Source organism: Lissotriton helveticus, chromosome 6 (assembly GCF_964261635.1).
Source record: "Lissotriton helveticus chromosome 6, aLisHel1.1, whole genome shotgun sequence".
Classification (NCBI taxonomy): domain Eukaryota; kingdom Metazoa; phylum Chordata; class Amphibia; order Caudata; family Salamandridae; genus Lissotriton; species Lissotriton helveticus.
This window is the reverse complement of record NC_136067.1, coordinates 259,907,822-259,935,065: the sequence shown is the minus strand read 5'-3', so window position 1 is coordinate 259,935,065 and position 27,244 is coordinate 259,907,822. Positions and strand designations below refer to the sequence as shown.

Below are 27,244 nucleotides of genomic sequence, written 5' to 3'. Positions count from 1 at the left end.
ACCACATTGCGGTAGTGTTGTCCGTCAGGACCTGAACTGACTGACCCCGAAGGGAAGGAAGGTCTTTAGTGCCAAACTAATCGCCTGCAATTCCAAAAGGTTGATGTGAAGTAACCTTTCCTCTGGAGACCAAAGCCCTGTGACCTCCAGATAAGTACTCCACCCTAGAGTGGCGGCATCCGTGATCAATGTGGCCACCGGCGGAGGAGGCTGAAAGGGCTTTCCCAAAAGCAGGTTGCCCTGCACACTCCACCAAGACAGCTCTGCTGCAGCGTCTCTGGAGATTCTGATGTTCTACCTGAGATCTTCGTTGTGTTGATACCAATGCCTGCGAAGGCACCACTGGAGTGCCTTCATGTGCCAGCGTGCATGACTGACCAACAGTATGGAGGAAGTGAACAGACTGAGCAGGCGAAGGACATTCAGGACTGGAACAACTGTTCCATCATGAAACAAAGGAATCCTCTCCAGAATGTTGAGAATCTTCTTTGGAGGCGGGAAAGCTCGACACACAGTAGTGTCCAGTATTGCCTCTATGAACAGGTTGCGCTGAGAAGGCACCAGGTGAGATGTTGGTACATTTATTAAGAAACCCAAGTTGAACAACAAACATGTTGCCTGCAAATGGCTCATAACCATCTCCGGATACTTGACTTTCAGCAGCCAGTTGTCCAGATAAGGGAAAACAGGAAACCTGACCTTCAAACATGTGCTGCTACCACTGGCCTTTACCAATGTGAAGACCCGTGGTGCAGAAGTAAGGCCAAACAGATGGACCGCAAAATGGTAATGTTGCGACCCTAACATAAACCGGAGATACTTCCGATGCAACTTCAGAATGGGAAGATGGAAATACGCATTCTGCAAATCGATCAACACCATCCAGTCTTCCTGTTGCACGCTAGAAGAACCTGAGCCAAGGTCAACATTTTGAATTTTTCTGTCTGAGGTAAAAATGTAAAATCCTGATTCGACCATCCTTTTTGGGAATAAAGAAATAACAGAAATAACATTCCTAACCCCTTTCCTGCTCTGGAACCACCTCTATCACTCCTTGCAGCAACAAGACGAGAACCTCCAGTTGTAAGAGAAGTAAATGGTCCTCTGAACACCAATCCTTACGAGGAGGGTAAGGAGGACGTACCCATTCTCTACAAGATTCAAAAACCAAAGGTCTGAGGTAACCGATGTCCAATCTTGTAGAAAATGGGACACCCCACCCCCTACAGGACCAACATGCTCCAAGATGGGGGATCTCGAGCTGCTTTCCCATGGTACCAGTGGGGGGACAGGAGAAGAGGAGGAGGAGGAGGACTGCTGCCGAACGGCTCCTCGAAGACAGCCCTGTATGACCTGTACAGAGGGTTTTGCTGCTGTTGCTGCTGATGTTGCAGATGGCTACAAAAGGAAGAAGCCTTCCCAAAGCCTCAATATCGCTTGTAGCCATACCCTCTAGGTTGAGACTGCAGGCCCAAAGATCTCGCAATAGCCCTACTGTCTTTAAAAAGCTGCAGAGCAGAGTCCGCGTTGGTACCCAACAGCCTCAAACCATCGAAAGGCAGATCCAAAAGAGTAGCCTGAACATCTGGGGAAAAACCATAAGATCTGAGCCAGGCATGCCGCCTCGTCGCAATTGAAGAACCCATTACCCGGGCAACTGAGTCTGCAGTGTCCAAACCCGACTGAATGACCTGTTGCGCTGCTGCTTGAGAATCCGAAAGAACCTCAAGAAAGTGAACACGACATCCTCAGTAAGTTTAAACGAGTCCATGAGGGCATGAATGTATCGCCCAAGCAAACAAGTGGCGTTTGTAGACTCCAGCGCCATACTTGCAGAGGAAAACACCTTCTTGGCAGACTGTTCCATCTTCTTAGAGTCCCTATCCCCTGGGGAGGTGGGGGAGGACCCAGTTGACTGCTTGGAGCATGAAGCGTGAACCACATAGCTTTCAGGAGATTGGTGGGCCGAAAGATAAGCTGGATCTCCAGGAGCAGGCCTATATCTCCTTGCAATTGCTCTGGAAACTGCAGGAGCAATCAAGGGCTTCTGCCACACCTCCAAGATAGGCTCCGTCAACGCCTCATTGAAAGGCAGAAGAAGCTCACTAACTGATGGTGAAGTATTAAGCACTTCAGACAAAATATTAGACTACTTCTGCTGAAGGCAACTGAAGATCCAACAATTCACCAGCTTTCCTAATCACCACATAAGGAGCAACATCCTGAGAGGGGACAGACTTTGGAGAAGAGAGCTCCCACTCTGGGGAAGTATCTAAGCCACTGGCCTCTTGCAGACCCTCAAATTCACGGAGTTGAGTATCTCCTTCCTCCTGCTCCTGCCAGTACTCATCCTCTTCCAGCAGCCTTTATGCTTCCCTCCCAGAACGCTGCTTTGGGATTGGTGTCGGCAGCGCCAGCCGCAACGCCTGTGACAATGATACCAGCGTCGTAGGAGGACTATTAGAAACAGGCAACGGCACCGAACGAATCAGAGACGGTGCCGATTCAACACCAGACAGGGTTTGAGGATTCGGAGTCGAAAACCATCTGCCAAGATGGAGTCGTCGGCATGAAAGGCACCTGGTCCTACTGCTGGGGAACACCCAAGTTAAAGGCAACCGGAACCACTGGGCCAGAAGGCGCATCGGAAGGGTAGGATGCCCTAGGAAACATGCCATACATCGCATTTAGGAAATGAGAGGGGTCCGCTCCTGGTTCAGGAAAAGGAGGGTAAGGATCTGGGCCTCCTTGATTCGGATCCATCCGAGGACAAACTGGAAGTTGAGGATGCAGAGCCAATGAGGCCGGCGCCCGCTCAGGCGCAGCCGTAGGAGAAGACTACCTGGGCGCCGGGGAACCAATGGGTGCCGGAGACACTCTGGGCGCCAGAGACCCTCTGGGCGCCAGAGACCCTCTGGGCGCCAGAGACCCTCTGGGCGCCAGAGACCCTCTGGGCGCCAGAGACCCTCTGGGCGCCAGAGACCCTCTGGGCGCCAGAGACCCTCTGGGCGCCAGAGACCCTCTGGGCGCCAGAGACCCTCTGGGCGCCAGAGACCCTCTGGGCGCCAGAGACCCTCTGGGCGCCAGAGACCCTCTGGGCGCCAGAGACCCTCTGGGCGCCAGAGACCCTCTGGGCGCCAGAGACCCTCTGGGCGCCAGAGACCCTCTGGGCGCCAGAGACCCTCTGGGCGCCAGAGATCCTCTGGGCGCCAGAGATCCTCTGGGCGCCCGAGATCCTCTGGGAGTCAGAGTTCCTCTGGGAGTCAGAGTTCCTCTGGGAGTCAGAGTTCCTCTGGGAGTCAGAGTTCCTCTGGGAGTCAGAGTTCCTCTGGGAGTCAGAGTTCCTCTGGGAGTCAGAGTTCCTCTGGGAGTCAGAGTTCCTCTTGATGCCGGCGAACCACTCGGAGTCGGCGAGTGGATCGGAGTCTACGGAGAAGGAGACGGAGAAGTAAGTCCTTTTCCCGGCACCGCTGAACAGGTGAAGTCGACTTCGAAGCCTTGCCCTTCGAAGAGCGACGTCAAGAACCTGGTCTCCTCTTCGACTTCTTATGATTATTGGACTTCAAAGTATGCGAGGTCGACTACTTTGAGCGCTCTTTTCTTTCTTCACCTTCACCATGAAGAGCTTTGCTTCACACTCCTTCAATGCTTTAGGATTCAAAAGACAACCATCTCGAGGGTCTGTGATCGACATATGTCCCCCACACACTGCAGGGCTTGAAACTGGACTTCTTCAAAGTAGCCATTTCTACAGAAATACGAAGAAGTTGTTTTAGAAACAAAGTAATCTCGTTAAAAAGTGTAGAGTCCCAGAAAAAAACGTCACGGGCCGACGGCTCAGAACAAAGGGAAGGGACGTCAGCCCGCCGACGCGGTCTTGGATTTTGGCAAGAAATTAATTTGTATTCTTTTTGCACGCATGTGCATTAGAAATTAACAAAATGAAACACGTTGTAATTTATGATGGCATGCATATGTTTGTTGAAAAAGAACTACTGCAGCTGGAGGTCAACTTAGAATGGTATTCTGAAGCCTGTATTCTAGGTTTATCGTTCCGGGATGTCTTCCATATTTAGAAACACTCAGTTGGCCATCTTGGAATGATAAAACCATCATAAAGTATGTTGAATATTATTCAAAGATGGTTGCCTGCTTGTGAAGCAGTGGCTACTCTGGGCATAGTGCAGTGCAAGTTGCAGCACAGCAAGTGAGTAGGCTAAGAAGCACATTGTGGGAAGCTGTCAGGCAATCAAAAAAAGCAGACACAAAATGAAGCATTCATCAACCAGCCTACGTATCCAACTTGCGGCACTAAATTTCACTTGATTTCTTACTGTGAGCATGAGAAAAGGTAAATTGCCATCAATTATAGTACAAGATAGCCAATGGCTAAAGTGCATCATGCTGTAAGCGAAGGACTACACAATCAAAATTTGAAACTCGCTTCAACAGACATCTGGGTGTGATAGGCTAGCAGACAGATATTATGTGTATATATAAATATATATATATAAATATATATATATATATATATATATATATATATATATATATATATATATATATATATATATACATATATGTCGAAAAGGACGCCATCCGACAAGTTCCCATGTAACAATGGAAAAATAACGCCAGAGCGAAACCACAGCTAAGTGCTTATTTTCTTGGTGCTTTATTTCGTGCTAAATCTTCGCCAGCAATCTGTCATGACGCGTTTCGCCTCACGAAGAGGCTTGGTCACATAATATATATATATATATATATGTATAATTTCCTTCATTACATGAAGCTCCCACAAATAAAACGGTCTCTGAGCCAGACATAAACCGTAGAACAATATTGGGTCTAAAATTTAGCCAGAGCAGTTACTTGATTTCTTCTACTACAAAGAGGAGATACAGCCCTTGAGGAAATTTAAAGCCGAACCGTCGACTGTGTGAAGACCAAGAAATGATATGAAAATCTGTCTTCTGCCTCATTAGATTACACATAACCTTAATCAGGGTGGTTACAGGGCTGGGGCACTGTGGCACTGAAGAGCCAGGGAACAACATTGTTTATTTAATATGCATGTGAAGAAATAGAGGAGTGATGTTCTCAGTTTAACACGGGTTAGTTTGGGTATGCATCTAGCTGAAACTGAAGAGACATAATGCACAAGTTACTTACCTTCGGTAACGATATATCTCTAAGAAACATTTGTTAGTGTTAGATTCCTTACCTTAGAATATCCTCAGGCGTCAGACTGGATCCGGAAAGTTTTTCATCAGCAGTACCCCTGTGCGTCGGTAAGCATCGTCCTGTGGCTCCGCGTCAGTCGTCGGCATCGCCGGAATGACATAGCTGGAGTACTTAGACGCCGCCCTCGGGCGCTGATGTCAGTTCTGTACATAGCTTTCCACGCCAGGAATGCAGAGCCATGCAAGAAACAGACACTAGTGCCATGAAACTAGGGCCCTGACAGGGAAATACCTTAACCTTAGATATAGGTTCGCCGAACGGGGAGGATGGGTGGGGTGGTAAGGAATCTAATACCAACTAATGTTTCTTACAGATATATCGTTATCGAAGGTAACTAGTGCATGTGAAAGAAACATGTTAGTGTTAGATTCCTTACCTTAGAATAGATACCACAGCAATACCAACCCGGGTGGTGGGTCTGCGAACCAAGATCACAACAGGAAGTCCCCGAGAACTGAACGGCCAAGGAAGCCGTCTCTCCAAACTTGGCTATCCAGGCAGTAGTGCTTGGCAAACGTGTGCAGCGAGGCCCACGTAGCTGCCTGACAAATGTCCTGCAAAGGGACACCCCGTCCCAAGGCAGTAGTAGCCGCCGTGGCCCAAGTGGAATGGGCGAGCAGCCCCACAGGAGGTTCCTTTTTAGCCAAGGAATAACAGATCTTAATGCACAAAACAACCCACAAGAGATGGTTTGTTTGTGCACCGCCCGTCCTTTCTTAGCGCCCACGTATCCAACAAAGAGGTGGTCGTCCACACGGAACTGTTGTGTGCGTTCCAGGTAAAAAGAGCGCGCGTTATGGGTCCAGACGGTGGAGCCTCTCTTTCTCTTTCGAGGGATGCGGAGGCGGAAAGAATGTAGGTAAGGTAATGGTCTGCCTGATGTGAAAGGCAGTAATCACCTTGGGTAGAAAAGAAGGACGAGTCCTCAGAACAACTTTGTCGGGATAGACAGAGAGGAAAGGAGGCTCAGAGGAAAGAGCCTGGAGCTCACTCACTCTCCTGGCAGAGGTGATGGCAACCAGGAAAGCAGTCTTTAGAGTTAGAAGACGTAAGAGGACAGTTTTGGAGCTGCTCAAAGGGAGCACACATCAGATAGGTTAACACCAGATTCAAGTCTCAGAGAGGCATTACAAAGGGAACAGGAGTAAATATGTGAGTAATGCCTTTCAAGCATCTATTTACAAAAGGGGACTTGAAAAGAGAAGGCTGGTCAGGAAGCCTCAAGAAGGCTGAAATGGCCGAAAGATAGCCCTTGATAGTGCCCAGAGCAGAGCCCTGCTGGGCCAGAGAAAGAAGAAAGGGGAGAACCTCTGAAAAAGGGGCAGAGAGGATCCACAGCCTTTGCTGTGCACCATCCCCAAATTTGTTCCACCTGCAGGCGTATACCGATTTTGTGGAGGGAAGCCTGGCTGCCAGAATGACATTACAGACTTCAGGAGGCAAGTCAAATGGCATCAACTGTTGCCGCTCAATCGCCAAGCATGTAGGTGGAGGCTGGGCAGGTTAGGGTGGAGGATTGGCCCCTGTTGCTGCGACAGAAGGTTTTCCTGAAGAGGTAGTCGAATCTGGGGATCGATTGACATACTGAGTAACTCGGGATACCAGTATCTTCGTGCCCAATCCGGAGACACAAGGATGACTTGGGCCCGGTCGCGCTTGATCTTCTTCAGCACTCTAGGCAGAAGTGGTATAGGCGAAAAGGCATAAAACAGACCGCAGCTCCACTCGTGACGAAAAGCGTAGCCGAGCGAGTGCCGCCTAGGATATTCCAACACGCAGAACTGAGGACATTGCGCGTGGCTCTCCCCACTGCTGAAAGAGACCTTGCGCCACATTCGAGTTCAGACGCCACTCGTGATCAATCATGCACCGACAGCTGAGTTCGACCCCCCTGGCGTTCAGGGAACCTGCCAGGTGTTGAACCACCAGGGTGATGCCCTGATGTTCCAGCCATGTCCAGAGGCGCAGAGTCTCCTGACATAGGGTCCACGACCCCACCCCGCCGTGCTTGTTGCAGTACCACATGGCGGTGGTGTTGTCTGCAAACACATGCACTACACTTCCCCGGACAGAGGGAAGGAATGCTTTCAGTGCAAGCCGAATCACCCGAAGCTCCAACAGGTTGATATGGAGCCGGGACTTCGCCGGAGACCAGATGCCTCTGATCTCCGCCTCTCCCATGTTGCCACCCCACCCCAGGAGGGACACATCCGTCATCACTGTATGCTCCGGTTGGGGGAGGGAGAGGGATATGCCATGGACCCGATCGCGATTCATGAGCCACCACTGCAACTGTCTTGTAGTGCCCTCCGAGATCAGGACATGGGCGGACAGGTTCCCTTGATGCTGTGCCCACTGGAATTTCAGGTCCCACTGCAGAGCCTGCATCCGCCACCTGGCGTGATGCACCAGCAGAATCCAGGAGGCCATCAGTTCCAGAAGCCGTAGGGTCATCCTGAACGAAACTCGCGATAAAGGCTGAAACATCGGAATCAGAGCCTGAATATCCCGAACCCGCTGTTCGGGAGGATAAACCCAAAACTGTGCCGAGTCGAGAACCGCTCCGATGAAGAGGAGCTTCTGGGAGGAAATCAGGTGCGACTTCGGCACTTTGATGGAGAACCCCAGCCAATGCAGGAGGTCGGCCGTAGTCTGGAGGTGGGAGACGACTGTCTGGGGCAAGCCCGCCTTCAACAACCAGTCGTCGAGATAGGGGAAGCACGGAACCCCTGACCTGCGCTGATGAGCTGCGACCACTGGCATCACTTTCATGAACACCCGAGGGGCACTGGTGAGGCCGAAGGGGAGCACAGTAAACTGAAAGTGCTTGTGGCCTACTGTGAACCGCAGGTAGCGACGAGGGCCGGTAGGAAGGGAATATGGAAATAAGCGTCCTGCAAGTCCAACGCTACCATCCAGTCTCCAGGGTCTAGGGCAGCAAGAACCGGAGCTAAAGTCAGCATCTTGAACTTCTCCTTCCGGAGGAAGACGTTGACGCTCCTGAGGTCCAAGATAGGGCGCAGGCCCCCTTGCCCTTCTTGGGAACCAGAAAGTAGTGGGAACCACCACACCCTACTTCTGGCCCAGGAACGCGCTAGATGGCCCCCTTGGCCAAGAGGGCTGTAACTTCCTCCTGCAGAAGTTGCAAGTGATCCCCAGACATGCGTAGGTACTGTGGTGGCATGGCTGGAGGGGTTGCCTCGAAGGGGAGGGAGTAGCCCCTTTAGACGATTTGCAGCACCCACCTGTCCGAAGTGATAGGTACGCTAGTTGAGTAGGTGATGGCGAATCCTGCCTCCCACTGACCCACTCCTCCGCCAAGGCGGGCTGCACGTCCGCAACCGCGTTGTTGGGCCTGTGGCTGGACGAACGTGTGGGGGCGCCCCTTCCGTGGCCCCGAAAGAGTCGAAAAGCAGAAGTTTGCTGGCGCTGGGCCGAAAGGCCCAAGGACTTGGCCGTAGCCCTGGAGTCCTTTAAGCGCTCCAGCACGCTATCTGCCTTGTCGCCAAAGAGGCGACAGCTATCAAAGGGCATGTCCATGAGAGTGGCCTGGACATCCCCATAAAAGTTAGTGGACGTCAGTCAGGCGTGATGACGAATCGCCACGTCGTTGAAATCGCTCTGCCCAGAGAGTCCGTGGTATAAACTCCACATCGAATGGAGTATCGTGTTGCATCCCGCCCCTCAGCAAGAGCTTGGGCGAGCCGTGTCTTGGCCTCCTCCGGACACTTGGGCAGCACGTCAGCCACTGTATCCCACAGAGAGTGGGTGTAACGGCCCAAAAGGCATACGGTATTAATAGACCGCAACCCTAGACTAACAGAGGAAAACAGTTTCTTGTCAAACTGTTCCAGCCTTTTGGATTCCCGATCCGGGGGTGCAGTAGGGAATGCGGTTTGGGACGTGGAGACCTGGACTCCTCGTGGCCACAAGGAAGTCTCTAATCTGCTCCGGAGTCGCATCGAGTCCAGAGACCGGAGGGTGTTGGGCCGGATGCGACTGCGCGGGCCCCGCCGGAGCCGCGTGGGAGGTGCCACCTGAACCCTCGGCCAAGTCGCGAGACCAGCGAGGGGAAGTCAAAGAGCGACAATGCTTCTTTGACCTTTTTGCCATGCCTCGACTTACCCGAGTGCGAGGACGTGGATTCAGACGATCGATGATGACTGCAGCTCTGCGACCGGTCCCTCAACCTCCTTCTCGACCGGGACCCCGAGCGGCGCGAGCCGACTGCCGGAGTTCGAGGTGCTTACGGGAACGCTCCTGCCTAGCCTTCGACGTCAAGACCCGGCAGTTGGGGCACAACTTATTATCATGGTCGGCCACCAAGCAGTAGAGACACCGGCGGTGGGGATCGGTAACCGACATCAGGGGGTGACCGGCGTCACACGGCTTGAAACCGGGCATCCCTACTGGCACCAGGAGTCGAGTCGGCTCGAAAAAGATAGACAAAATGTCCAAAAATTTCATCAAAAAATGACTAAGGGTACCTGCTCTTCCCGGATCTGCGCTAGCTGGCGCAGAAAAAGAAGAACTGATGTCACGCGCGAGGGCGACATCTAAGTACTCCAGCAACGTCATTCCTGCAATCACGACGCCGATGATGGACGCGGAGCCACAGGACGACGCCTACCGGCGCGGAGGGGTACTGCTGACGAAAAAACTTTCTGTATCCAGTCTGACACCTGGGGATATTCTAAGGTAAGGAATCTAACACTATCGTGTTTCCTTCAGATACAGATGGCTTCGACTTTGAGCCTCTGCTGATATTACAGCTCTAGACTGCACTGCACAATATTATGGCCAGAAGAACAAATCCAATGTTACTTTTTGTGGTGAAAGGGGCCTAGAATTAAATTAGTAAAAATCGAAAGTTATGATGATTAACCCACACAAAGGGTGCAGAGGTAGTGTGACTGTAGAGGGGCTTCCACTAGAGGTAGTTCACCACTTTGACTATCTTGGGGTGAGGCTAAGCGATACCCAAGCATGGGGCCCTCAGATGGAAAAATGCAAAATCACCCTTCATCAGAAAGCCTCTGGCATAGTGAGGCGGTATAAGGTAGCATCTAGTGAAGCTGTCTCTTTGGTCATCACCCTATATAAATCCTCAGCTTTAGCAATATATGGAGCTGAGATCTGGTGCTATGCTGATGCCGAATAAAAATAGAAAAAAGGATCATGAAAACACTTTTTAAGCTTCCCTCAAGCTCTCCTACCACATCAATATCCTTAGACCTGGCTCTCAATCCTATTCATTTAACAGCGGTTTTAAAACCCCTTTTATATTGGGTCAGATTATGGACCACTAATGAATTGGCAGCCTATAGAGAGTGCGTGAAGATCTTCTGGCTCTCGATAGAAATTTGAGAACACCATGGCTGAAACACATTGAAGAACTAACGTACAGAATAGGAATGAGTGAGCTATGGCCTGCCCCAGAGACAATAGTAAAAGGAAATGCTTTCAGCACAAAACAGTCTTACTGGGAGGCAATCCTACTCCAAACGGGGGAAATGCATCAGACCAACTCTCTCTCAGGCAATTTCCTGAATCATAAAAGTATGCCTAGCCTTGAACCATATTTGAACAGAATGCATCCACATCAGCTAAAATGTCTGAACATACAATATAGGTGGAGGGTTTTGCCTTTGAGATCACACACTTTCAAATAGGCCAAGGCAACTTGCCAGACTGATTGTTGTCCAAATTGCCCGAACATAGTGGAAACGGAGTCCCAATTCATGCTTTTTTGTCCTTCATACAGGAGGGTCCAGAAAAAATGGTTGGTGGCTGTATGTAACCACATGGGTGTGAGACATTATTGGGAAGCGGAGAGACTCTTCAAGAGAGATACTAGAGAACTCTTAGCTCTTGCGGTCTCTAAGTATATCTATATTGGCTGGGCGTTAAGAAAGAAGACCATTTGTAAATCCGAATCCAGACAGAGAACTGCCTCATCTTCCCTTCCATCTAAAATGTAATTATGAAATGATGCACATATGTATCCTGTAACCTTTACCTTCTGTAAAGGCTCCTTGATAGCTATTTTGCACATTCTCCTTGTTACGATTACTTGAATATTTTATGATTGGTTGGAATACTAGCCACCAATAGACACTATTGGTTACCTTGCCTAGTCTACAATTTGTTTATTAGATGACGTCCTGTCTTTCTTACTTTTAATCTTGATGTAATAATTTTTTAACTGATTTTATAGTAATGCAACAGTACCTCAATGTCTTCTGTTTTTATATTGCATAACCTTTTAATGTATCTAAAATGTATCTTCGCTGTAGTCATCTGATGTGTTTTATGGGCTGTGCCCGAAACAAACGATTACTAACTAACAAATCCAAATCTTAGTTAGTATAGACTATTTACAACTGAAAGTCAACACAGATGAAAAAACTGCCCTGCAAAAATGATGCTAACATTGAATCTTTCTTTTTGAAAGTGACTTTTTACTTTATCAGTTATTATTAGAGGCAGCTTAAGTAGCTGAGCTTACCAGCAGCTTGACCTTCATTAAAGAAAGACACGCCTAGGGCAAAAGGCTAGCTATAATGGCGAAGGAGGGAATTTTTGCACTAGGCCAGCTATTCATGCGTGACCAGCAGCACATAATACGGTTAAGTGTGAATATGAGTTGCAGGAAATTGATTGTGGTTGTTAATACAGCTGAGAGATTCTCCAAAAGAATTCAATTACAGTGAAAGATATGACTTGAGCTTTATGAGAAAGAACCCAATTAGACGGAAAGCAGAGTATGACAACGTTGTTTAAGTGTGAAACATCCTGTTAGCTCGTAAATAAAGAAACACCACTTTTGTCATGGGAGTGGGGAAAAAGCAGATACGAAAGGCAGAGGATATAGGTAATGGCCAGAGCTGCCGATTCAGGAGCTAGGGAACCAGGTTCAAGTCTCCGCGTTAACATCCAGTGATTCATGGCAATCACTTAATCTTCCCGAGCCTCTACCAAAAATGAATGTTAGACTGTGTAATGAAACCGGTGCTTGTGTAAAGCGCTCCAATACCTACGGTCAGAGATAGCTTTACATAAAACTGCAAAAGGGGAGGAGGGAAGTTAATACACTGCCGAAAGAGGTCTCTGAATGCAACGACCTCCGAGTGAGTGGTGGACATGTGGAAAATGACCAAAATTAGGTATATATAAGCGGCATTCATTTATGTTCATCACAGCCACTGTTGAAAGTAAAGTGAGAATCGTGAAACAGTGGCCACGCCATCTTGTCCCTTCTAGGCCCCATCATGCACGTAAGTGGCAGCCATTTTGTGTGTCGTGGCCTCTCTGCCCACTGCCAATAGCCTGCACGTCTCTCCCCCTCACTCCCCGGCCTCGCAAGCATTCCCCCGCACCCCGACAGCCCCCAGTCTCTCCTGCTTGGGCCATAAGCGCACCTCTAACGCAACCCTGTCTCCGAGCCACATCCCGTGCTGAACCCCCTCACTCTTTCATCTCATTCAAAGAATAGGCCCTTTTGATAAACTCTTCCTCCCTGCCCGATTGTCCGGCCTGATCCCAGGCCATCAACTAGCCCAACAGATGCAGTTTATTGCCCCCTACAGTAGGACCTCGCCTCACATCAAAGGAGCGGGGATTAATCAATGCTTTCGCACCCCGAAGATCCGACTGATCACACACATCCCCGTTCCCAGCGGAATGTCCAGCTGAGCGATAACCACCACATGCTGAGATCGGGGTGGGAACTCTACTGTAGATATGTGTGGGAACGGGCCTGGACCGGGGATTCCGAGGATGTCTTTTCTGTCCTTCAAAGAAACATTACGGATGCAGTGTATGTAATAAAGCCATAAACCTGTGTATAAGAGGCCAGGCCTCAGAGATGCGGTTAGAGCACCTCGAGAAGATACCCTGTTGTCTGATTTGACGTGTTCTGCTCCGTCGGAATAAACTCCTGTTTCCTGCCTTCTGTCTCCAGCGCCTGCCTTTTTGTTTGGTAATCTCGAATGGTATGAAAGGCGGCTAACGCCGGGCAAATACTGAAGGGTACTTGGTCGAATTCGGCCCTTACCTTTTTACAATTGGCGTCCCAAACGTGGGGCCCATCAGCGACACGTGGATCCAGTGGGGGAGGTCCCAACGACAGAGTGAACGACTGCAACGATCGGGAAGTGCACCTGCCCGATAGACCCTCGTCTGGCAGCCGATCATCCGAACTTCACTGGTTCTCTATTTGCAAACAAGCCCAGAGTCGCAATACTCTGTTTAGTCTTTGCAGATAGTGAAGGGTAGGTAACGCAGGCCTTTGCCCCCATTGTAATCCGTTGTGCCTGCTTCCCTCTCCATTTGATTGATTGTTATCCAAGCATTTACTGTTTTGGAATTGGTTCTCTTTGGATCATTCTCTATTTGCAAACAAGCACAGAGTCGCAATACTCGGTTTAGTCTTTGCAGATAGTGAAGGATAGGTAACGCAGGCTTTTGCCCCCATTGTAATCCATCGTGCCTATTTTTATCCCTCATTTGATTGATTGTTTATCCGAACATTGATCGTTCGGAATTGGTTCTCTTTGGATTATTCTCTATTTACAAACAAGCACAGAGTCGCAATACTCTGTTTAGTCTTTGCAGATAGTGAAGGATAGGTAACGCAGGCTTTTGCCCCCCATTGTAATCCGTTGTGCCTATTTTTATCCCTCATTTGATTGATTGTTTGTCCGAGCATTGACTGTTTGGAATTGGTTCTCTCTTTGGGTATTCCCTATTTGCGAATACTGTAGAATAGAAATATTCTGCCTAGTCTCCGCAAAGTAGTGAAGGATAGGTAGTGCAGACTTTTGTCCCCTTTGTAACCCGTCATGCCTATCTTCTCCCCATTGTTCAGTAGTTGGTTCAGCCCGGACCGTTATTAGAGGTAGATCATCCGGCTCCACCGGAGGACACCCCTAATAAAAAGGACATGTATATAAAAATACGGATTAGCCGTTGTATCGTGCTAGCAAAATATAACATAAAAATGGTTAGGGAAAACAAAAGGAATCGAGCAAAATCAGTAGGCCACTGATGGGATCTTTTTGACCCCGCTAAAATAGAAACATTAGGAACAACCCCTCATGAGAAATATGAAACTAGTGAGAAGAACCGAGCTCGACGCCATGATGGCCGCAAGACAGCTCGGCTCCGCCGCTCACCCCGCCCAAATAACGACAAACCCTATGCAAACATTATAAATATATACAACACTCCAGCAAAGTAACATGTTAAAACTTTTTATTAAACAACTATTTACATGGCAAACGGCTGCAACAACAAACCCAACGCATACGCCGTCTGCTTAACGCTGTTCCTGTCCCGCCTTCAATGTTGGGCTACTTTGGGCTGCTTTTTGGTTGGTTTTGGGCTATAGAAAAGTCTACAAAAGCCATCAGCCGGCGAGGTAGCGTCGGTGGCGGCCCGTTGTGCGAATAGGCCGGAGGCTACCCAACGCGCCAAGACCCGTCCCCGGATCATCCAGAGGTGATGTCCAGCAAGTTGTGTGCGGGGGATGCCTTGCTGATGGTTCCCCCCTTTGTTGCCTGGTCCAGCCATCTCGTATACCTGCGCCAGGAGATGGCGTGGGGCGCCCGCAGATGGCGTGGGGCGCCCGCGGAGAGGCGGCGCGGACGGCCGCCTCTCCCCCCCAGGTGGAGGTTCCTCTCCCGCACTAAGACTGCCATTAGCGTTCCACTCGACGAGCCCCCGCGGTTGACTGGCCGGGGGACCCGCTCCGGTGGCCGTGGCGAAGGGCGGCTGCTGGGGGGGGGGCTCTCAAGATGGCGGCCGGCACCCCGGATTTGGGCCTGGTCCATTAGGATGGCTCTGGGCTACCTTGGAAATCGGATGCTTGCCTGCTCGGGCATGAGCCCCACTCTTGAAGACGTCCTCTCAGTTTTAAAGATTCTACGAGAGTCGTTGGCCCTCGACTACCGCGGGCTTCCGGTGGGGGCAACCGCCACTGTTGCTCGACTATCCCCCATGGATATGCCGCTGCCCCGGGCGACCGCCGCCTTATCCACATCTGGTGCCGAAGGAAAGACTGATTCAACGCATCTGTGGTGGGATACGCCTGCTGTCCCGCTCTCCGGAGTGGCCACAACGTTGTCACAAGATGGTGGTGCTCTCATGCTGACACCGGCCTTTGTCCGAATTACTAAGAGACACTGTAGACTGCCAACTCGATCAGCTCCGGTGGGACCTCAGCGTGACCTGGTAGGGAAGATTTTGCCTTCCTCGCCTTTAAGTTGCGGTTCATGCCGCCTGTCCCTTCTGCTGGCGTTAACGGAATTTTTTGAACTGCCGAAAGGGATTCTGGTCCGGCCGCTAGTTATTGGAGGCATTCGAACTATACTCTGGACCCGCCTGGCCTCGACCATAATGGCGCCAGTATGGGCGGGACTTGCAACTCCTTATGACGATTCTAGTTACTTAGCCTTGATGTTATGGGGGATGTATGCGGTCTTTGTGCACATGGCGGGTGGGGAAGTGTACTGACTGAGCATGCGGACAACCCTATTGATGTCGGGTTTATTTACTATTGATTATTGTATTATTAAAAGCTTCGAAGTAATGTTACTTATGATACTCGCCCATGGTATGCGTATGAACGATTTTATTGTAACTGATCCTGTTATACTTTCAATTATAAAATCAACCTTCACTGATCCTGCAACCGTTTGTCACGTTTAATTTTTTCCAATTAAATGGCTCGCTCGTTACGTACTCCTATACTACAGTGTAACCTCTCCTTACCTCATGCGTTTCCCGTCTGCCCCGGTTGGAGGCCCGTATCTGAATGTTGACATTTTTACAATCAAGGTTTTTAATAGAAAAAATATACGGAACTAACATCATAACAGTCATTTAGATTGATAGGGGTGTTTTTTTAAATACCATGCTCTGCGAACAGGAACGACCCTATACCACCGTAAACCTTTTCTTTTCCTCGAATGAAAACATGAATCCATCACCCCCCCACCTTATACTGAATACCCCTGGCCTTTGACCCTCTCCTACACGCGGTCTGTACTACCGCCCTTGGGCGATCTATGTAATGAACAGACTACCATTGGTTATCTTTACCGCACTACCAGTTCCTCTGGGCTTCAATGCCGAGACATAAGGGACTGCATCCTAGAGAGATAAGTCAAATACGTGGTAGGTAAAAACATTTTCGTGTTTATGCGCGCTGATGTGTTTTGAACGCTGCCCCCTCCCCCTCTTTTTCTTTTTGCAGGTTACATCGGAATTTCAGCTGAAGTATGGAGAAGACCTAAAACCGCACCGTGTTCCACGCGAGGAAAATAGGCTAGCCCTGTGAGACGGTACATTATATGTAGGAGCTATCTCTGGGAGCATGAAAAATTGTATGGTATGAATGCGCGCATGGGCCCTGATTTGTACGGTATGAATGCGTATGTGTGGCGCACGTCTGGGTCAATAAAAGAATGCTTTTTGTGTATGATTGAGGCGTTGATCGAACGGCTAATGAGATAGAAAAATTAAGCCCGAACTTGGTACCTGCATGCGGAAGACTAATAAAAATATAGCACTTTCCTTACTTAGGAACGACTGGAGCTGCGAATGGGAGAGTGGCCTACACCAGAAACTCGAAGGCTTATTTCAGTACGACGAACCCGACCCCAACCGATATCCCAAATGTACACCCAAAATAATGCGCACCAATGAGTCAATTTATGTGCTGATTAAATAAGAAAAGTTAAAGAGTACCCCGGGTTGGGGTTCATCCAAAATCCCCCTCAGCCCAGATATTAGGGATATTATTATTTTTTAGATTTACCCCTTCTTCTTCCACCCTCATAGAAAAGTCAGAATTGTACCACCGCACGTCCGACTGATACCCCTCCTTTACCTCAGCTTGGATCATCATTTGCTAGATGTTGGAAGACCCCACCGTGAGTATAAGCGCGACTGGACTAGTGTCCGACCAATTAAAAAGGAGTAAGTATTTTTGAAGCGAGGTTACCAACAAAAATTGTCTACTATTAGGAAGGAAGGAGAACAAAGAGCTCAACCCCCAAAATGAATTAAAAAGAATACTGAGAATACGCAACATGCATGACAAAGTCATTTTGCCCAAAATAGCTCTGTGTTCTGTCTTAGGTTTCCGTACTTGATGTATGTACTGTCGCACCCTATCTGGTATTTGTGTATACGTAAACTATGAATTTATGTTTTCCCTCAGTTCGTGTTTTTATACGTGAAACCGACCCGTACTGTTCTATATGTGTGTGCACTGAATAACCTATTATTATACACGTCTCTCTCTCTCTCTCTCTCTTTATGTTGTACGTGTACTAATAGCCTATTTGGTGCACGCGACGCTCTCTCCCTCTGAGGGCTCCCTTGCTCCCTTTTGAATAAATGACGACACTGTACCTCACCGGCACAGGTATAATTGGCTTTAGACACGACAGTGTTTGAACAAATTGACAGAAACAAAACGATCGTATTTTGCCATATTACTACCTCTCCTTTCTGTAAAATGATGGAACTTAATTGGCTGAGAAAGAAAGGACAGGTAAGACGACTAATGTCCCCTAATCTGACCCTTAAAAGGGAACTATATGTCAGTGGCTTTTGTTTTAGTGCTCTAGTAACTCCACCCTCATCATTCGGGTTACCACCGCCCATTGCACTTAAATAGAATGTCCGAAACGTCCCCTTTTTCCCAGAATGGTCCCAGTTCTGTAACCAGCCGTCCCAGAAAATCTCAAAGACTGTAGCTGATGACCTTGTCTTTAAAGATAAATCATCCAAAAACTGATAAAAGTTAGCCGTTGCTGTCAGAAAAGAAAAAATGCTTAACGTATGTCCTTCCCTGGAAAAGGTAGCTGTAAGCCCATGATAATAAGCACTTCACACTTTTTATGAATTAGCAGACCTTGAAGAGAAATATAGCTCCACAGGACTTGTTTTAGAAAAACACAAGTCTCTACTGGAGGAGCCGGTTTGAATTCAATGAACCATGTAATTGTTGGATATCAGACTTCTTGCCACGCTCGCGAATATAACAGGAATAAACACCAGACAGACATGATGTTTGAAAATAGCAAGATACTTGCAGACCTGCACAACAGCAATGATGCATGAGTTAACAGCATACACCGATGTAAGGATTACTAAACATCCACCCTATCGTGACCAATAAACGTTTCCCCAACTACTTGGGGTTGGGAGAGAAATTAACGTGTGTAAACATCTTCCCCTGCCAGTTCTCTAAAAACTTGTTTTTTTTGTACTCATTTAAAGATAATGTGCGGTCGTCGGAGGAGAGGGGCCGGATGTGACGCACAGCCTGGCTGCAGATCGGGGAATATCTATGACCTCGACCAAGGTGGAGCCACAGAGCAAAGAGTTGCGGGACAAGGCACCATTCTCAACGTGGGAAGTGAAGGAAATAAGGGCTGTCCAGAAGCCCCCTGCATGTTGATGAGCTCGTGCCGAAAGTCCCAGCCCATTGTGCCCGACCGATGGGCCCACTTGCTTGAAATTTCTGCCCTCCTTGGTCCGTTTCAGATCTGATCCCACTCCACCCTCTTTTCCCTCGGCCTCCCAAAGCACACCCCCATCACCCCCTTTTTTTCATATGGAGTCTTTGAACGTGACTTAAAGAAGAAACACTGCCCAAAAGATAGAATAGAGTTTGTCCCGAAAGAAGAACGGGATACGGGTACCCCGACTAAAGTACCTATGGTAGATTAGTTAGGTAACAGGACAAACAGGACTGTGGTCCGAGAGCAAAGAGTGGCCACACCCTGCAACGCGAAATCTGAATCCGAGCTGGACGCATAGCTCCACCGCCGGTGCTCAACAGCGCCAACGAAAGAAGAAAAACAATGAGAGCCTACCAGTGATGGCTCGCTGTAATAAGACACTGGAACGACGAACCCTTTTTTTGAACATTGCCACCCCTTGACTGTCCCTTATATTGAGTTGAATTCCTCTCCCAACCGCTTTATATTGATTACCACCCAATTGAGCTTTCGAAACCTTACATCGGTCACTTTCAACTGTACATGGATAACTAAGAAGGCGTTAACTCTGTATCTTGATGATTGCAGAACACCAGTTATGCACATGAACATGCTGTCTAGTTTTGACCCCCATGGGGTCCAGACCTCAAGTGATAATAGCCCTTATCCTGCCAGAACATTTTTTTGTATGACATCATGTTTGTATTCGAACGAATCTCCTACATTGTCTAATGTAATGCCCCCGCCTCCAAGGTCTGACGTAGGACGCAGCTAATGTAATTTTGTATGCACTGTCTCCCCGCCCATCACATTGACTACATATGGTTATGTACGATTCTGTCTGCATTGATAGCAGAATTATTTCCATCTACCTGTAATGCATATGGGTTACCAAAGCGAATTGTATAACTAATGTCAGCTTGCACATCCTCCCCTGTGACATGAACAGAAATGAACTAACTTATGATAAAAACTGGGGACTGTGGAAAATGACCAAAATTAGGTATATATAAGCGGCGTTCATTTATGTTCATCACAGCCACTGTTGAAAGTAAAGTGAGAATCGTGAAACAGTGGCCACGCCATCTTGTCCCTTCTAGGCCCCATCATGCACGTAAGTGGCAGCCATTTTGTGTGTCGTGGCCTCTCTGCCCACTGCCAATAGCCTGCGCATCTCTCCCCCTCACTCCCCGGCCTCGCAAGCATTCCCCCGCGCCCCGACAGCCCCCAGTCTCTCCTGCTTGGGCCATAAGGGCACCTCTAACGCAACCCTGTCTCCGAGCCACATCCCGTGCTGAACCCCCTCACTCTTTCATCTCATTCAAAGAATAGGCCCTTTTGATAACCTCTTCCTCCCTGCCCGATTGTCCGGCCTGATCCCAGACCATCACCTAGCCCAACAGATGCAGTTTATTGCCCCCTACAGTAGGACCTCGCCTCACATCAAAGGAGCGGGGATTAATCAATGCTTTCGCACCCCGAAGATCCGACTGATCACACACATCCCCGTTCCCAGCGGAATGTCCAGCTGAGTGATAACCACCACATGCTGAGATCGGGGTGGGAACTCTACTGTAGATATGTGTGGGAACCGGCCTGGACCGGGGATTCCGAGGATGTCTTTTCTGTCCTTCAAAGAAACATTACGGATGCAGTGTATGTAATAAAGCCATAAACCTGTGTATTAGAGGCCAGGCCTCAGAGATGCGGTTAGAGCACCTCGAGAAGATACCCTGTTGTCTGATTTGACGTGTTCTGCTCCGTCGGAATAAACTCCTGTTTCCTGCCTTCTGTCTCCAGCGCCTGCCTCTTTGTTTGGTAATCTCGAATGGTATGAAAGGCGGCTAACGCCGGGCAAATACTGAAGGGTTCTTGGTCGAATTCGGCCCTTACCTTTTTACAGACATGTGGGAGGGGTGAGATGGTGTTGGGCACTGCACGGGAGATGAGCCATGGGCAAGCTGAAAAATATAGCATCTAGGAGAGTTTATAAGAAGTAAACAAAACATTTAGCGTGATCAGAGTTAGGCTAACTAAAAACAAAGCCCAAAATCAAACAGACATCCTACTAAAAAAGCCCAAATAACGGTCAAAATCGGAAATAGCTAAAAGCCTCAAAAATATAACCAACAAAGAGGGAAGCATGGCGCAAGACGTACCCCTAATACAGCTGTAGAATTAAGAGGAGGTGGAAGGGAGTAAAACTATATTTAAATTCAAACATCTATTGTGCCAAAACTAAAGACAGGCAAACAGAGCAGGAAACCAAGGAAAAAAGTATTGCTCCTAAGAAGAGATAAAGAACTGTAGAATAATAAGACAGTACTTAGTCCCTGCTGCGTAGAAGGAACGGAAGAGAAAAAGGAGGGACAATGAGGCAGGACTGACTACCAGCAAGCAAGGATTTTTGAAGACCACTGACAGACAAATGAAAAACAAAAGCAAGAAATGAGTGGAGTTGGAACTCCACAAAGCAATTTCTAAAGGTCGCTAAGCGACAGCGCAAGCGCTGCCTAGGCTCGACCTAAAAATGACATTTAAGGCGAGAAGAACAATGTCATTTGACTTTTTGTAGTTACCTTTATGATGAATTAAACACAAAATTACATTTACAAACGTAATCTACTGTACAAAGTCCTAGTTAGAAGAAATCATATGAAATGTTTTGTGCAAAAGATAATTTTTTAAAACATTTTTTGAATGAATCCATCTAACAGACACCAAGTGGGTCAGGTAAACATAGTAAAACTAAGAAATTAAAATGTGGTGGGAGAAGAATTTTCTTTCCTCCACAGTGCTTGGGCTTAGAATGCCCTGTCGAGTTATCCATTGTTACATCAGCTACGTTTTTTTAAAGGGTCTTAAAGAAATTCTTGTAAATGGTTAGTATACTACACTTTAGCCATTTTATGCTTCATCTCAGTTTAATTTTTATGCTTCCAGAATGTTTTTGTATTTGCATTTGTTGCTGTCTTGTTCAATCCTGGAGTGGTTTGATGAGGTGTTTGCCCAAAACACATGAATACACACACTAGTGTACTGCTAAGTATAAATGCAGGTAAAGTTGTTTCGATATCCATGCCCTTGTAGTGATAAAATATATAAACTACACAAGGATGTTCATCTTTTATTTTACAATCAATAAGGAAATAGCTTCACATAACTTTTCCCAAATTAAAGTGAGATAAATTTCACTCTCATCTTCTCTCGATTCACAATGCAAATGGTTTTCCCTCTCTTACATTTGTTGTGTTAGCTTTGTGATCTGTTTTTGGGCTCTGTGCTTCCTGTATGGATTCTATCACGTGTCTTGACACATTGCACTCGGGATGTAGGTTGCAAATCATGTATTATACAAATAAACTAAACAGCACTTTAAAACAAATCCTTAGTAATATGTAATAACAAAGACAGAACAAGGAACATAACAGGAAAAGTAGCAACATTGTATACAGGTAATTGTTCACAGTTTGTACCTCAATGAGTTGTGTTTTGTCATATTCTTCACGATGCTGGTAGATACACTGGCTAAGTACTGAGTACCACCTTTCAAGCTCATCAACGGCAAGGTTGCTGCTTTTTTTTACCAGCACATCCAAAAGGTTCTGTGGGAGGGAATGTTTGAGTTAATACATCTTTTCCTAATGAAAAATGTTTGGATATGTTTTCACTTGACAACACTGTGATGCCAGAAGGCAGTACCATATGAGCTACACTAAGAGCACTAAATGAGGACAAGCTACAGCTCAAGGAAACTCTCTATAATACCTAAGGAGCAACTGCACAACATAAGCATATTGCAAGCCCCTGAGGAGTTCCACTACTATACTTAGACAGCCATCAATACAGTAATGCGTGCTATACAGTAATGCGTGCTGTCATTTGCAACACAAGAGGAGGTGTGAGTTAGGGTGTGCACAGAGAATCTTAACTGGCAAATTTCAATGGTGTTATGCATTGAGCCAGAAACATAATACAGTTTTAACTGAGAAATATTATATATATATATATATATATATATATATATATATATATATATATATATATATATATATATATATATATGAAAAACGACATAATTTTCTTTAAAACTAAAAATCTTTCAAATGAAAAATCTTGAAAATTACAGTTCTTTCTAATTAATATTCTCTAACAATCAAACTTCCAGGAACCCTTTCAAACTGTGGCAATAATTATGCTAGTATTTCCTTTAACAACATAGAACCATTTCCAGCCCCACACACGTTTTTTCGGCCCAATGTATCTTGCATTTGCACCTTAAAAACTGCCAAGTCAAGTCATCTTAAACTCCATTAGTCCAATAGAAATAATAGGGAGTCACTTCTTAGACTAGAATCATTTTTTGAGCAACTCTGCCAATCCTCCCTAACCCACAGAATCACGTTTTGTAGAATCAGACCTTCAGCCCTTTAGGAGCACTTAGGCACTTTACATTCTTTTATCAACACTAAGGTATAGGGGCACACAGACTATTTTATCACATACTTGACTGGTCCTATAAATCTTCAATACAAGATTTAAGATTTTACCCACAGCTTCTCGATTAGGTTTAGATTCAACATTTTCAGGGGAATATTATGATATCATTCAAGATTTAGACACCATTTATATACATCAAGCATTCAATCAATCAATCCTCTATTATAAGATACGATATGTTACAAGGTCTGGAATAACATGATAAATGTATGTAAGCTAACATGAAGTTATTATGTGATTGACTTTTGAATATGAAATAGCGGTATGTTAAATCAAGAGGTATCAACTTTATTGATTTTAGAAGAGCAGCGATTGTTACGAATGATTTATGTCAAATCCAGCAAAACACATTTTCAAGGTTTGTATATATTCCAAACGTATTTGAACTTTTTATGCAATGGCAAAATAATTTTGTACTCCCCACTTTGTTTCAGTATAATGACAACATAGACTGTTGTCCAGGACTACACCGGCTTTCTATCAAGTATATATTCACTGAAAAAAACATAGGTTTCAGGGACGTTATAGTTAGAAATTAGCATTTAAAACACCTTAGAAATTCACTGAAAAAAACATAGGTTTCAGGGACATTATGTTAGTTGGACATTTCACTCATATAAAACCAGAAAAATGTGGCTGTTATAGTTTGTAGAGTGAACTATAACTCGCGCCCTAGCAATGCACTGCTGATGACGTCACATATTACATCACTCATGACATGAAGACCCGTCCTTTGTTGAGTAGTGCCTTGTAAGCGTGGGTGAGCATTTTCAACTGGCATCTCTTTGCGACTGAGAGCCAGTGGAGTTTCCCGAGGTGTGGAGTGATGCGAGTCCCTCTGAGCAGGTCCAGGATGAATAGGGCTGATGCTTTCTGGATAGTCTGGAGTTTCGTCATGAGTTGGGCAGTCATTCCTATGTAGAGGAAGTTGCCATAGTCTAGTCTGCTGGTGACGAGAGCCTGTGCGACTGTTCGCCTAGTGTTGGGTTGGCGCCATCTGAAGACCTTCCTGAGCATTTGGAGGGCGAGGAAGCAAGAGGAGACAGCCCTGACCTGCTCCTTAATAGATAGCTGGCAGTTGTGGATAATGCCGAGGTTGCTGGTGTGTTCGGTGGGCTTGGGGGTTGGACCCAGCTCAGGTGGCCACCATGCATTGTTTCAAACGATCTTTTACCGTTCCCCAAGATGAGTACTTCTGCCTTGACCGAGTTGAATTTGAGACAGTTGTTGATCATTCAGGTGACCACGTCTTTCATGCATCTTTCGAAGTAGTCGGTGGCTGCTGGGTCATTACTCAGGGGGTAGGATGAGTTGGGTGTCATCGGCGTAGGCGATGATGTCGAGTCCGGGGCTCTTTGCGATGCTTACTAGGGGTGTCATGTAAATGTTGAAGAGGGTTGGTGTGAGTGATGAGCCTTGAGGTACACCAAAGGTGATGTTCTTAGGGAGCGAGGAGTAGGGCAGCAGGATGACCTATTGCATTCTCCCTTTGAGGTAAGATGCAATCCACTTGAGGGCTGCTAATTGGATTCCGATCTGGTGGAGTCTGTAACAGTGTATGGTGAGATATGGTGTTAAAGGCTGCTGAGAGTTCAAGGCAGATGAGGGCTGCTGTTTCTCCAAGGTCTAACAGTATGCTGACATTGTCTGTGGCTGCGACTAGCGCTGTCTCTGTGCTGCTGTTAGTTCTTATTGGGAGGGATCCAGAAGGTTGGGGTTCTTCAGATATCTAGTGAGCTGGATGTTGATGGCTGTCTTGATGACCTTGGCTGGCAAAGGGAGCAGGGAGATAGGAAGGTAGTTCTTAGGTCCTGGGTTCGCGGGTGGCTTCTTCAGCAGCTGCTTCACTCAAGCATGTTTCCATTTCTGGGAAGAAGTGGGCTGTGGTGATTGAGTTGCGGACCTTAGTGAGTTCTTTACTGATGGGTTAATAGCCGCGGTTGAATGTATGGTGTGGGCAGCGGTCTGATGGGGCTCCAGAGTGGATGGATCTCATGATGGATGCAGTCTCCTTATTCCACGAGGTGAGCTGGTGTGGGTGAACGTCGGTTGGCGCAATGCTGTGTATGCTGTCCTCGGCATGGAATTGGGGGGCAAAGTCTTGGTAGATGGTGCTAATTTTGTTGTGAAAAAAGTCAGTGAGGGTTTTGCAGAGAGCTTTTGAGGGTGTGATGCGATTTTCAGTTGCAGAGGGGTCGGAAAATTCCTCGACTATGTTAAAAAGATCCTTGCTGTTGTTGGAGCGGTCTTTAATGGGGGTGACTGGGGCTTGGTGTTCTTCAGGAGGTGGAGGTGTTATCGGTTGAGGGCGTCTCTGAAGTATTTTCGACCTAGAGGGTCTTCCTGGCACGCCATCTTCTTTCCTTTTGTCTGCAGTCACGTTTCTGGGTCTTCAATTCTTCTGTGAACCAGTTGGAGTGTCATGTTTGTTTATTGGCTTTGGTGGGTTTCTTCGGTGCACCTTTGTCAGCACTTGCCGTGAGCGAGTTTGCAAATGTGTTCACCGCTCGTTCTGCCTCTACGGGGGTGGTGGTGGGTAGGCAGGAGATGAGGGGATTGGTCCATCGCTGTTCTGATATCTTTGTCTAACTGCGCCATATCTTGCTGGCGGTGGAGGTGTTGGGTGGTTCGGAGATGACAAAGTGAATGCATTGGGGGCCGGTCTAGGTGACCTCCTTGGTGTGGGTGTATTTTACTGTTGCCGGCTGAGAAAATGAGATCAAGCATGTACTCTGCAGAGTGGGGGGTGGCGGGGGTCGGTTACCAGCTGTTAAGGCCAAGGTTGTCCATACTTTCTAGGAGGTCGCCTTGCTAGTGTCTGCAGTGTTCTCAAGGTGGAAGTTGAGGTCTCCTAGGAAGATGTGTAGATTCTAGTCGATGGCATAAGGGGCGATGAAGTCGGGGTAGTCATTGCAGAAGGTATGGCTGGGTCCTAGAGGTCTGTATGCAAGGGTGCCTCTGATAGTAGTTTTGCTGTTGGTTCGGAGTTGAAAGTTGAGGTACTCCATGAAGGGGTAGGAGTCGTCTGTGGTGGTAGAGCATTCAAGGTTCTCCTTGTAGATTATGGCAATGTTTCTGTTGGATTGGTTGCCGGTGTGCGATCTTGTGTATGTCTGTAGTGGCTCTGGCGATGATTGGAGCGGATGCAGGGTTCAGCCAGGTCTCAGCGACGAAGACGGCATCCGGGGCATGGGTTGTAATGGTGTCCCAGATTTCAGTGACATGTTTTCTGAGTGAGCGTGCAGTAGGCAGTGGATATTTCCGGAGGAGTTAGCGTCGATCTTGTTGGTGATTGTGTGTTATGCAGTGTGGCTGATCGGTGAGGCGTTGGTGGTATCCACGGTGTTGCAGGTGAAGTGGCAGCTCTGGCAGGAAAAAGGGCCTTTAATGGTTCTGGGGAGGCAAGGGTGCAGTTGTTGTTATCCTGCCATCCAAGAGTTGGTAGTCCAACCAGAACTAATTGTGCGGTCAAGGAGGAAAGACAACGCTCTTTTTGGGTCTTGACTTTGAAGTATTTCCTCTTCTTTTGAGGGATGTGGTGGAGTGTAAAAAAAGAGGCAAGGTGACGGGGCTGGCCTACATGAAAGGAAGCAATGACTTTTGGCAGAAAGCAGGCTCCAGTGCATTGAACCAGCTTGTCTGGGTAGATGTTCACGTAAGGAGGCTTGGATGATGAAGCCTGCAGTTCACTGACCTTTCCGGCAGATGCTATTGCCACCAGAAAGACTGTCTTGATGTTAAAGAGCCTAAGAGGACAGATGTGCAATGGCTCAATAAGAGTGCGTATCAGAAACGTTAGGACCAAGCTAAGGTCCTACTGAGACATGATAAAGTAGGAAACGTGTTGCAAACCTTTCAAGACCCCATGTACAATAAGGAATTTGAAGATGGATGGTTGATCAGGCAACCACAAAAAGTCTGAAATGGCAGAAAGAAAGACCTTTAAGGTGCCCATAGCAGAGCCCTCCTGGTCAAGGGAAACA

The 27,244-nt window shown here is 47.4% G+C and overlaps 1 protein-coding gene across 3 annotated transcripts in view; it reads right to left on the bottom strand.

The window, feature by feature from the left end:
• The window catches only part of ATAD2B (ATPase family AAA domain containing 2B), a 974,520-nt gene that overhangs the window by 9,879 nt on the left and 937,397 nt on the right, over positions 1 to 27,244 (bottom strand). For all 3 annotated transcript variants that reach the window (XM_078647713.1, XM_078647714.1, XM_078647715.1), the window contains one exon: positions 22,238 to 22,366. In XM_078647713.1, coding sequence (XP_078503839.1) covers positions 22,238 to 22,366 — 129 coding nt within the window. The remainder of the gene's footprint in view (positions 1 to 22,237; positions 22,367 to 27,244) is intronic.